This window comes from Manis pentadactyla, chromosome 6, assembly GCF_030020395.1.
Source record: "Manis pentadactyla isolate mManPen7 chromosome 6, mManPen7.hap1, whole genome shotgun sequence".
In the NCBI taxonomy this organism is placed as follows: domain Eukaryota; kingdom Metazoa; phylum Chordata; class Mammalia; order Pholidota; family Manidae; genus Manis; species Manis pentadactyla.
Genome location: NC_080024.1, coordinates 35,160,290 through 35,173,248, shown reverse-complemented (window position 1 = coordinate 35,173,248; position 12,959 = coordinate 35,160,290). Strand labels below are relative to the sequence as shown.

The window sequence follows — 12,959 nt, the reverse complement described above, 5'->3', positions numbered from 1 at the left end:
TCAATCTTTTGGAATTTACTGAGGCTCTTTTTGTGGCCTAGTATGTGGTCTATTCTGGAGAATGTTCCATGTGCACTTGGGAAGAATGTGTATCCTGTTGGTTTTGGATGTAGAGTTCTATCGATGTCTATTAGGTCCATCTGTTCTAGTGTGTTGTTCAGTGCCTCTGTGTCCTTACTTATTTTCTGTCTGGTGGATGTGTTCTTTGGAGTGAGTGGTGTGGTGAAGTCTCCCAAAATGAATGCATTGCATTCTATTTCCTCCTTTAATTCTGTTAGTATTTGTTTCACATATGTTGGTGCTCCTGTATTGGGTGCATATATATTTATAATGGTTATATCCTCTTGTTGGACTGACCTCTTTATCATTATGTAATGTCCTTCTTTATCTCTTGTTACTTTCTTTGTTTTGAAGTCTATTTTGTCTGATACTAGTATTGCAACACCTGCTTTTTTCTCCCTGTTGTTTGCATGAAGTAACTTTTTCCATCCCTTGACTTTTAATGTGTGCATGTCTTTGGGTTTGAGGTGAGTCTCTTGTAAGCAGCATATAGATGGGTCTTGCTTTTTTATCCATTCTATTACTCTGTGTCTTTTGATTGGTGTATTCAGTTCATTTACATTTAGGGTGATTATTGAAGGAAATGTACTTATTGCCATTGCAGGCTTTAAGTTTGTGGTTACCAAAGGTTCAAGGTTAGGTTCTTTACTATCTTACTGTCTAACTTAACTCGCTTATTGAGCTATTATAAACACTGTCTGGTGATTCTTTATTTCTCTCCATTCTTATTCCTCCTCCTCCATTCTTCATATGTTGGGTGTTTTGTTCTGTGCTCTTTTTAGGAGTGTTTCCATCTACAGCGGTCCCTCTAAGATACCCTGTAGAGGTGGTTTGTGGGAGGCAAATTCCCTCAACTTTTGCTTGTCGGGAATTGTTTAATCCCTCCTTCATATTTACATGATAATCATGCTGGATACAGTATTCTTGTTTCAAGGCCCTTCTGTTTCATTGCATTAAATATATCATGCCATTCTCTTCTGGCCTGTAAGGTGTCTGTTGAGAAGTCTGATGATAGCCTGATGGCTTTTCCTTTGTAGGTGACCTTTTTTTTCTCTCTGGCTGCCTTTAATACTCTGTCCTTGTCTTTGATCTTTGCCATTTTAATTATTATGTGTCTTCGTGTTCCCTCCTTGGGTCCCTTGTCATGGGAGTTCTGTGTGTTTCTGTGGTCTAAGAAGCCATTTCCTACCCTAGTTTGGGGAAGTTTTCAGCAATTATTTCTTCAAAGATACTTTCTATCCCTTTTTCTCTGTCTTCTTCTTCTGGTACTCCTATGAAGCGAATATTGTTCCTTTTGGCTTGGTCACACAGTTATCAATGTTCTTTCATTCCTGGAGATCCTTTTATCTCTCTGTGCATCAGCTTTTCTGCGTTCCTGTTCTCTGTTTTCTAGTCCATTAATGGTCTCTTGCATCTTGTCCATTCTACTTTGAAGTCCTTCCAGAGATTGTTTTATTTCTGTATTCTCCCTCCTTAGTTCTTGCATATTTCTCTGCAAGTCCATTAGCATGGTTATGACTTTTGTTTTGAAATCTTTTTCAGGAAGATTGGTTAAATCTACCTCCCCAGATTCCTTCTCAGGATAGGATGTGGAAGCTGTCTGGGTTAGCCTGGTCTGGATCAAATTTTTTTGCCTTTTCATTTTGATAGGTGCAGTGGTAATACTATTGACTCGTCTGTCAGCTGGGAGAGCCAAGACCTTTTCCACTTGCCCTGGCCTTTCTTTACTCGGACAATGGCGAACCCTAGCGGCTTGTGTTGGGCAATTGTGCGTAGACTGGGTCTGTTTCTTGCCCAGCCACTATGGAGGAAACTCCTTTGCTGTGGGTGTGGCCAGCCTGAGGCTGCTGCTCTGCTATGGCAGGGCACTGGAGGGGGAACGGACAGGGGGGCTGTTTATTGCCATGAGGGGTCTCAGAGCTGCTGCCCAGGGGTTAGGGCACCCGGAGTTCCCCGGGATTCCCAGCTCCTGGGCTAAGTGTCCCGGGATGCTTTCGTCCAGCCGTGGGATCCCTTTCCCTTTAAGACTTTCAAATAGCACTTGCTTTTTTTGTCCCAGGGGCTCCGACTGCGGGGACCCACTCACAGGTCTTACTGTCCTGTTTCCCTAGTATCCAGCTCCCCACTCCTGGGTGCGGATGGCTAGGGCTTGCTATTTAGCAATCCTGGGCTCCCTCTCCCTCCCTGCTCTGACTCCTCTCCTCCCGCTGGGAGCTGGGGTGAGAGGCGCTCGGTTCCCGCTGGGCCGGGGCTTGTATCTTACCCCCTTCGCCAGGCGCTGGGTTCTTGTGGGTGTGGATGTGGTCTGGCTGTTGTCCTGTATCTTCTGGTCTCTCTTTTAGGGATAGTTGTATTTGTTGTATTTAAATATATATATATGTTTTTGGGAGGAGATTCCCACTGTCCTACTCACACTGCCATCTTGGCTCTGCACCCAGTAATTCTTATTATGTACATAGTAATTCAAATTCTGGGTAACTCCTTAGAATGTAATCTCCAGTACAGAATTTTACAGCATGAGTAAAGCCATTATTGTAACAATCTATAGATTTCTTAAAAGTGTGTTAATGTTTGACTTTGAGGAAAAAGGGAAAGCCGATGTTTGAGGAATTCCCTACTGAATGTTGGAGAGAATAAAAAATCCTTTTGAATGTAATAGTGTTTTTAGTTAAATTATACAATGATTCTGAACTTAAGTTTTTACTGATCAGCATGACCTGGCCATTAAAAAAGTTTCATTTCTACAGTGTATTAACTGTAGTTCTCTAATAAAGTCCCTAAAGTGATTGGCCCTTCAAATGAGTTTTAGAAATCACCACCCCCTTTATGATGTAGAATTTTGAACAAAACTAGTGTTGTTATATGAGTTATACTCACCCGACTTGAATTATGACCTGGGTCCATTTTTTAGACCTTTAGAAGCCGTAGACACAAAGACTTTATTTCTACCCTCTCCATGTAGTTTAAAATAATATTAAATCATAAAATAATTGCAAGTAAGTGTAATAAAATTCTGATTTCCTCCCAAGCTACCTGGCAGCTTTTTTGTTGGGGAGCAATGTGGGGGAGTAACTAAAAAATATTTTAAAGTTTTACATTTTGAGAGTCTCCTGTGCTTTAATTATGCTCCAAATCAGCTTTTCTCAACTGAGGTTCCTCGTATGTACCAAAGAAAGACTATTTTCTCTCTTTCAAGAATGGTACATACTTAGGGATAGTACACAACTAGAACCATGGTCAGGATAAAAGTTAATTTATAACTACGGATGCCTAGGGTATTAGGGCTTGATTCTCTCAGAGATTTAGTTTGCCTGTTAGTAAACTAGCTCCACTAAAATCCAATCTCCCCTTCCTTCCAATCCATGTGCCCCCCCCTCCCCTGAGGCCTTGGCTTTGGCCTTGTTGGGGATAGGGCATGTGTATTAATAGTTGAGAATAATCAATAACATATGAAGAAGCAGTATCCTATAATGGTTGAATGCAAAAGTCCATGACCCTGAGTGTCTGGGTTCCGTCACAGCTCTACCATTTAATAGCTCTGTGACCTTGAACAGATGAACTTTCCTTTTCTTATAAAAGTACTTATCTAATACTGTTGAATTGAGTATTGAATTATGACATTTTCTTTCAAGTTTTTAGGACAGTGCCTGGCATGTCCTAGCACCCAATAAATGTTGTTACTGTTTAATTCACATGGAAAGAATCTTTGGAACATAAAATATTATGACCTGGACCAGAGTGGTATGTGTGTTGAGGGATAGTGTCTCTACTCTTAGTATTTTATTGCAGTACCTTAAAAGTGACTTCTCCCTTTATACTTTCTCTGTATTTTCTGAGGCCTTCAAAATGAGCAAGTATTATATTTTTAATAAAAGGGAAAAACTGAAATGTCAACTGGTGAATCTTATCCTTGGAAACTAATGCATGCAGATTCAGATCTTGGATAAAAAAGATATTTAAAATGTGCTTTATACTGCTTGAATCTGAAAGACAAGGGAAAATAAAGCCTTGGTTCATAAGCAAGGAATAATAGCCATTAGGAAGAAAAAAAGGCACAAAGATTTTTCTAGGAACTGCAAGTAAAGGGAAAAGAAAAGAGGCCTTGGGGCTCAGCCCTTCATTAAACCCATGTTCCAAAAGAAAGCTAAAGTATATCTTAGAAATACAATGTAGGGAAGACCAAAAAATTTAATTATTAGAGAACTAACTACTAAGAGTGTGAGGAAACAGATCTTTTCATACATTGCTGAAGAGAGTGTAAATGATAACTGCAAGAACGTTGGCTCCTCTTTATAAGGACCCAGGAGAGAAAATTTCTCACAACTCAGTACTAGTAACAGTTGTGCTTTACCTGCCTGAGAACCTGATTTGTTTTTACCTCAAGGACATCTAAAAGTCATGTAATTAATCTTACTTCTTTCTTGGCATTTGGCACTTTTAAAGTTCAGATGAATTTGTATTTCAACACTAAGATACAGATACATATTTTATGTATTAATTTCATTCCTGCCTTCATGTTACTTATTTTACAGTGCTATATGTAATTTTATATATTGCCTTAATAGGATGTTATATAAATAAAAAGTTCAGACAAGTGGTATGCTTTGAAAAAATACAATAAAGGACCATCTTAAGGTATAAAATTTAGGTAAGATATAAAATTAACTCAGGGAAATCCAGTCAAAAGCCAAATAATGCTGTATTTTTATACGGTACAAAAGAAAATTTACATTCTTAATGTAACTGGATATATCTAGGGAAAAATTACACATCTCTCAAGAAACACAATATTTAACATCTTAGATATGTTTCTGCATTGCAGACTGATAATGAATTTTATACATCTTTATTTACAATAACTTAAAATATTTTTTCATCTCTGGCAGATATTTACAAGGTCAACAGTGACTACATTTCACATTTCAACAATCAACAGCATTAACCAGTTCAGTAAGACAGTTAAGATAATGGCTTACATGCACCAATTTTATGTATGATCTTAAATGTGCATTTTTTTTCTTCAGCTCTGAAAAATGAAGGTTTTCACTAGTCCTAGGTTTTAAGGACATTGATCAATAGAGATCATATTTTCTTCATGCCTTACCCTATTTAAATTTTCATCAGCACTATTTTCTGAATACTTGGGGAGTTTATACTGAGCTATAAGTTGATGCTTGTAAAAAAAAAAAGAAGCTGATCCATACATTCCATATCCTCTTATGAAGCAAACATGTGGAAGTGAGATACTTCCTGTTTACTTGTCCATTGTGACAGAGATCAGACTACATAATGCTAAAGCAGTAAAATTTCCTTTAGAAATTGTGGCTCAGGAGAGCCAAATTATTGTGGGAAAATAAAATAAACCATAAGAACTTTCAATTAACCAGTTAAACCGAATATAAAGTCAGCATAATTTTTAGAATAAGATTTACTGTCAAGTAGTTGATGATAGTATTTAAAACAACACATGGAGCACTGATCTTATTTCTCAATTCAGTTTGGATGATAAAACTTAAAAAACCCAAAATCTACATTAGGAATTGTTGGAAAGCTAATCTTCTCTTTCCAAGACAGCTGATCGATACATTCATTACTTTTTAACTACTACCTGATACAAAAAAAATAATGCACAGGACCTGTTTGGAACATCAATTAATATACATTTCACGGTACCCCCCCAAAATCATTTAATAGTTTAAAAATCACTTTTTATTGATCTAGACATTTTTTAAATTAGCTTTTCTTAACCCAATCATGTTTTCTTTCCCAAAGACGGGGGGAGGGGGGGAAACCACCCAGAGCAATCATGTACATAAATTATATAAACATAACATTTAGCCAATATCATAGTTATCAGAAATGATTACCACTGCCCATTTAAAAACGTGCATTTCTATAATTTCTCACTCAATTTTATTTTTAAAAAGCTAGATATTATAAAATATACCAATTTTAGGAATTTCCCCCACTTTTTACTCAATACTGATGTGCAGAATCCTTAATTTAAGGAGACATGAAAATATCATAAGGAAGAATATTTGGACTTAAGCTTTAAGTGGTACTTTTGCGGAAAGTGTAAAATGTTGACGTTTTACTGACAAGAAAACCTCAAATGAGAACTTGTAGGTACTATTTATACCTGTGTTCCAGATCAATCTTTTAGCGTTTATTTCCCCAGGACTAGAAAGTAATCCTTTTATGTTAAAGGAGCTCATTCCTAAAAGGTATTTTAAAAATTGGTTGATTCATTTTCTTTGGTAAATTTTTTAATCAATGAAGTTGTAAAGAATTTCCTCTGCTGTAATTAACAATGAGCTGTTGACCCTCAAATACAGTAAACCAGATTGATAAAAATTCTGTAGTTGGGGATGTATTGTCCAATTAAGTTTATTTCTCTTTGAAAATAAAGAATGTATTAAGCCAACCTCTAGATACACAAGTATTAAAAAAAGACTCAATATGTTAAGTTACACCTAATTTTAATTTTTTTGGTAAAATCTGTATTTACATAATAGTAGACATCTGAATGTATCTTAATTTGTAAACATTTTCTCAAAATCCAGAAGCAAAACATAGAACCTACATTTCTGTACTATGCTGCCAGTTATTTCACACTTCATTCCCAGCTTTCTGCTAACTGCTATCCTACACTGTTTGCTCTTGTATATATTTCTCATGTGGTTAATGGCTGATACTATAAAAATACTGAAGAGATTGAAGTTATCAAAATTTTGTGGTTGTGTGGTCACGTTTAGAAGGAAGTGCCAACAGGGGCAGGGGAAGGTTGGCTGATGATGACTACTATAATTCCAATGGCAGGATCACCACACAAATTTCTGGCACCACCAAAAATTTAATATAGTTTAAATGTACATTGGTTGCCCCTATGAACAGTATTTACTACGCTGGTCAGTACCAATATGATATACCCATTAGGTACACAATGCAGGTTAATACTAAAATTTATGTCTTACATTATCAACAATAACCACCTTAGCAATGGAAAATTGTACCAATCTGATGATTCATTATTATTTTATTAGCACTGTTAACAATTTTACATTGCAGTCCATCTTCTTATAATCTGGTAAATGTTCTAATTTCTTAGAGTTTAAGCTATCAGTAATTTCTAGTTGGTTTTCAAACAACTTGTTTCTAAAAAGCACTTAAAAAAAATTAAAGTATTACAAGTAAGTGTCTCTCAACCAATTCAGTGGCTTGAAACATGACATAATCATTCAACTTGAAGGATAAAAAGTCTCATGTTCGGACTGCTTAACATAGCCACAGTATAGAAAGGTTGCTCTAAAATTACAGATTTTGTGACCACTAGCATGACCTATTAAACATTTTAAACTGAAAAACAAATACACAACTGAAATACTGATATATAAACAAAACAAAACAAAACTTACTTTATAATCCAAGATCAGAAATGGAGAGCTCCTCCTTGCCAGTGTTAGTATAAATAGTGTACTACCCACTAAAGACAGATACTAATTTTTTTAAATTTACAAATGAACATGCAGAGAATTATAGGAGACAACTGATTATCAGCAACAAAAGTACTCAAAAATGGACTGATACAAACCTCACAAAATGAGGTGGGAAAAACCCACTTCATTAAAATATACACAAAAATAGTGCAAATAAAAGAAACCAAAAGAAGTTATTCTCAGTATTCCAGTGTCTAATAAATAATTATAGTTAATTTAAAGCTACTAAGTGGAATTTGAGAATATAGGTTAGAAATATTGAGCTTGTACAGCTGAGACAACTGCACTTAAGACATTTTATATGGTACATACACTTTAAATGAAATCATGGTCTCCATTCCTTTATGGAATCATAAGCTTCACACTATAAGCCTTTTTCAATCACATAAGGAAATATTGCTTTTACTTATCTTCTCTAAAGCACAGGTAAGGTTCAATCTTTTTCAACATTAAAAATTAAAGGGATCAAGTTTAGTTTTTACTTTGTAATACTCCACTGTGCAATACAATTAGCTTGTCACATAGATGACAGTGAAAGCTGATTCAAATATTACTTTAAAATGACTAGAAACACTGATCAAAGCCATTTCACTGGGCTTATTTTTGCATTTAAATAAATTCCCAGAAATATTATCAACTATAAAATGGCAGATTACAACTGTTATGTGGCAGAAAATAGTAAGGCATAAATTAGAAGAAAAAATGCATCTATTCTTACATCTGTGGTACAGTTACATATACTTTCAACACTTCCCCATCTATGTTTACTACTCTACACTTTTTCTTCATTTAATACTTTTCTTAAGGTGCCATATTCATCAACTACACCAGAACTATAAACTGCAGAAACAGAGAGTGTTACATAGCACATTTACTGTAGTAGGAGTAAAGGGAGGCAGTGGGGTGTTAATATACATTTGACAAGACAGAGGAGTTTGATTCTGGCTCTGCTTCTTAGTAATGTGACTTGATCATGTCACAGCCTTTTTGAACCTCAGTTTTCTGAGGATGGCTATGGGCGGGGGTGGGGTTGAGAGATCAATTAGATTATCTTTGGGCCTCTTCAAGCACAATTCTAACTATAATAAATAGGAACAGAAGAGTAACTGGGAGAGTAAGAGTGGTTGCAGAGGTTAGAATTTCAAACTGCAACCATTTCCCCCACTAGCTTCTCAAAACATTTTTATATTTAAAAATTTTACTTTAAAGTTAGCTTTTCACTTTACATTTTGGTCTGCTTTCTAATAACATGACTTTAACTTAATGTTATAGAGTTCCCAAAACTTTCAGATATTAGTATTTCTTAATCTGTCATAGATGGCATTAATCAAGTTGCTTTATTATAGAAAACAAGTATTTTCTCCCTAACTAGTTTTTCCATAGATGGAAGGATATTTTTATGGAAGGTAGGAAGTATAAAACAAAAGGTTGTTGAAGGATAAAGTATGAATATTGCTGGCATACATTTGTAACAGCTGTTGTATATCTGAAAACCATTTTAAATTAGAAGCCAATAAATAATGCAAATGAATATCAAAAATATTTTAGAAAATTTGACTATGACTTGTTAAAGTAACTCATTCCATTTAACTGTATTTTGCACAGGAAATCTTTTCTAAGATCCTGAATGCAAAGTTTGAACTAAATGAAATGTTTCTTCATGGGGCCAAATTATATCACTTAAAAAAATGGAACATAAATGCTGCAGGGTCATGAACTGTTTAAAGATTATGTACAAAATAAGTATGCATACAGATAGGTGAAATCCTCTAAGTTGAAAGTTTTTAAAAACCAACTTTTCAGTTGTAATGTAAGATTTGTAACAAACCACAGGGACATCTTATTTATCACATATAGCTTTTGCTATAATTTGTTATTACTTGGGTTTTTTTGTGCTTTAGCTAAAATCCTCCTAGATTTAGATGCCAATAAATGCACAACTTGTTGAATTAAAAACACCCTTCAGCCTCCAAAATCAACCAAATATCTCTGCTATAAAATGAATGACCTCTGGCTATGGCCAAGGTCTTACTCCCTGGAAAGAAGAATGCTGTTCCTTTCATACCTGAAACCTTGCTTTCCTTAGTATATTATAGATCTTTACACCTTATTTATTTTGGCTGCTTTTTAATTCACTTCTCTGACATCCCTTAAATTTTTAAAAGTAAGTAGTATTTAAAATACATCTTTGTGATATATACATATACACACCATATATATATATACACACACACATACATACACAGACACAGACACACACACACACACACACAAACTAATAAATCTCTATTTACTAACTTTTAGCATTACCTCAGACTTTGGCAATGTTGTAGATACTAGTTCAGGTTATAGTTTTCCATTTTTGTATAAGTTGAAAAAATGTTACAGACCACCAAATTCAAATAAGCATTTCATTGTTCTTACTAAGATTCAAAACAGAAAGTCCTTTAAAAATACAAACAAAAAAAACCTAACCTATTACAACCAAAAAAAGAAATGAGGGGGGAGACATCTTGGTGTGAAAAAAACAAGAGGCATTTTTCTAGTTATTTTATTTATAAAAATCTTTTGTAATTTTAATTGGTAGAGATAAAAATTTAAACTTTGTTAATTAGGAGAATACTTGGTTTCTATAAATTCAGTGTATTTTCTTGCACAATAAAATCAAAATGTCTAATGCAAAGTACTAATAGCTCTGGTGTATTTTGTGGAAAGATAATGTACAGAGCAGTTCAAGTCACAATATACTCATTTTCAAATACCAATATATTCTCTTCTATTTCAATCAAGCATTAGAGCCTGAGACCCAGAAGGTTATAATGAAATCTTACCCAACAAAACCAGAACTAAAAAAGTTTTTCAACCAATAATGTGTTTTGTAGCCTCTTAGCACAGTTACTAAATGCTACTTACATACATTCAACATCTAGCTTACTGGCATGATTTCAAAGTTTTATAAAAATGAGAACCTTTTGCAGATATATAATTAGAAGGTACACAAATTGCATTACATTGAACACAAAGGCAGTGTGGTCCTTGTAGGAGAAATCAAGTCAGTACCCCCTCGTAGAAATATTCTGTAAAAATGTGTCACATTGAAGCTTCAGTGTTTTCAGCCAATTATCTGTCCCTGATGTATTTCCTTGGAGTATATGATCTATCAGGACTTCAGGTTTCTTAATCCAAAATACCTGACTGAATTTAGGTACATCTAGAAAGCAGCTGAAAGGGTTTCTCCAATAGTCTGACATCACAGAAAATGGGTTGAGAAATCCCTCTCTTTACCTGAAGACGTACTTGTTCTACTTCAGTCATCATCAGCTCACAAAGGAAAAGAAAAAAAAAAAAAATCAACACTTCCACTCACATACAGAATCCCACATGAGCTAAACAAAAACCACCCCTCCCCCAAAAAACCCCAGCACCAAAGTATCAATCATTCCTGGGAAATAGAACATACCCCTTGGATTCTCTGATTTGTTAGTTGTTCAAAAACTTTAAGGACAGAAATGACCTATGTCCTTGTGGGGAGGAGGGAAGACATGTTAATGACTATACAGCCATAGAGAAAGTGCATTATCAATTACACAATCAACTAAGAGCCCTGCTCTCTGATGGAGGTGGCCACAACTTGATTTAAATGCCTCAGTAATTGAACAGTTGTGTCCTCGAGAGAAAAGAGATGGGGGTAAAAAGAGAAGAGCCACCCTCATTTTAATGAAAAAGTGCTGCAGTCTACCACCTTTCCCCATGCTTCTCAAGAAAACAATTGCACAGACTCAGAGAAGTCCAAAGTCATAGCAGAATCTCTGAGGCACTCCTGGTTGAAAGAAAAAAACATGATCCAGTAATCTTCATAGTTCTATAAATTATGAGAACAAACCCGTTTTGTTTTTTAAACAAAAGCCAAAGAATCATTTCATAGGGATCATATACACCATTTCCTCTAACGTATCCTCAGTCTCACAGTGTTGAAATGGGACCGATCAGCCTACGATGGATTGCACATCACCCAAGGTTTCTAGAAAGGAAGGCATGGAAAACACAAACATTTTATACTGCTTCACAAATGCACTTACAAGGAATAGGTGAAGAGAAGATATAGGGAGGAAAAAGAAAACCTTATTGCTGTTTTCATACAAAATACAGTATGAAAATACCTAAACTAAATCAGATCTGATTACAATGACCCATATTTTCACAATGTGGGATGAAGCATGTTCTTGCACAATGAAATGTTCAGTTTAAAAGGTAAGCAGAAAGATGATAGGATGTCAAAACTACACCTGGGATATTAGCTGCATATTGAAACTTGGGGATCGAGACTGCTTGGTTAAGGGAGCTCCTGGGCTGAGGAGCTCTTTACCTTCCCTAGCTTGACCTAGCCGGTCTTCCTGTAGACTGATAGTTGAATATCGATTAGCATTGTTAGCTGCTAAATTAGTAACGCCCTCAGTGCCAACCCCAATGCTGGTACTTGCTTGACTGCCATTTACGTAGTCAAATGATTTACTTGAGGAAGCACTGGCTGTCCGGATTAGACTTAAACTATTGGTTTTTGGCACCACCTGGCCAGCAGGCAGGCTCAGGTGTTTCTTCATCGGTGTCAGCTCAATTGAATCTACACTAAGATCAGGTGGTTGCTGTATATACTGCCTGCGAACTACGGAATCTTGAGGGCTCTCACTGGATTTGACGGCAGAGGCTGTTTCTTTATCCTTGGCTGAACGCCCAGTTGCTACTTTCCTTAAGCTTCCCCTCTGAGAAGAGGATGGTTTGGTCCCAAATGGCTGACTGCTGAGGGAAGCCCCTGATGAAAATCCTTCATCTGCATCATTCAGGTTTACCGACTCTTCACCTCCATTTACACCCTCAGCACCTAAAAAACAAATCAGACAGGCTCAGCAACAGCTAAGTTAAATAAGCAGCAGCTGTGAGTAACAGCTCAACTGACCTTATCTCTTGGGTAATGTTTGCTATAGGTTGGCAATGGCCCTGCTCTCACCACCTCCCCTAAATTATTTAGGGGAAGAAACCTTAATCTATACAGAATTCTGAAATGTTTTTCATTCTGTTCATTTAGCTCTGATTAGTCCAAACTATCCAGAAATGAACTCACTATCTCAACATCTAGGTACATAAAACAACTTTATGTAAAATACAGTATTGTTATAAATCTTTACATTACACCCTTGTCAATTTGAGGTGACCATACCTATCCAAAAAAACAAAATTTTTTCCTCTTATCTTCCCTAACCCACCATAAAACAGACCATGCAAATGAGACCCCCTTCTAATTTCAGTCACCCAGAATACCCAAAACTCATTTATCTCTAAAAGCCAAATCCTTTTTAACTACAGTAAAATTTTATATTTACTCAACAGCTAACTGCTTCTAAATGG

The 12,959-nt window shown here is 35.8% G+C and overlaps 1 protein-coding gene across 14 annotated transcripts in view; it reads right to left on the bottom strand.

Annotated features, from left to right (window-relative positions):
- Window positions 1–4,737: 4,737 nt before the first annotated feature.
- Window positions 4,738–12,959, bottom strand: part of HYCC2 (hyccin PI4KA lipid kinase complex subunit 2) — a 115,007-nt gene continuing 106,785 nt past the window's right edge. For all 14 annotated transcript variants that reach the window (XM_036927929.2, XM_036927928.2, XM_036927926.2 and 11 more), the window contains one exon: window positions 4,738–12,435. In XM_036927929.2, coding sequence (XP_036783824.1) covers window positions 11,837–12,435 — 599 coding nt within the window. In that variant the 3' untranslated portion in view covers window positions 4,738–11,836. The remainder of the gene's footprint in view (window positions 12,436–12,959) is intronic.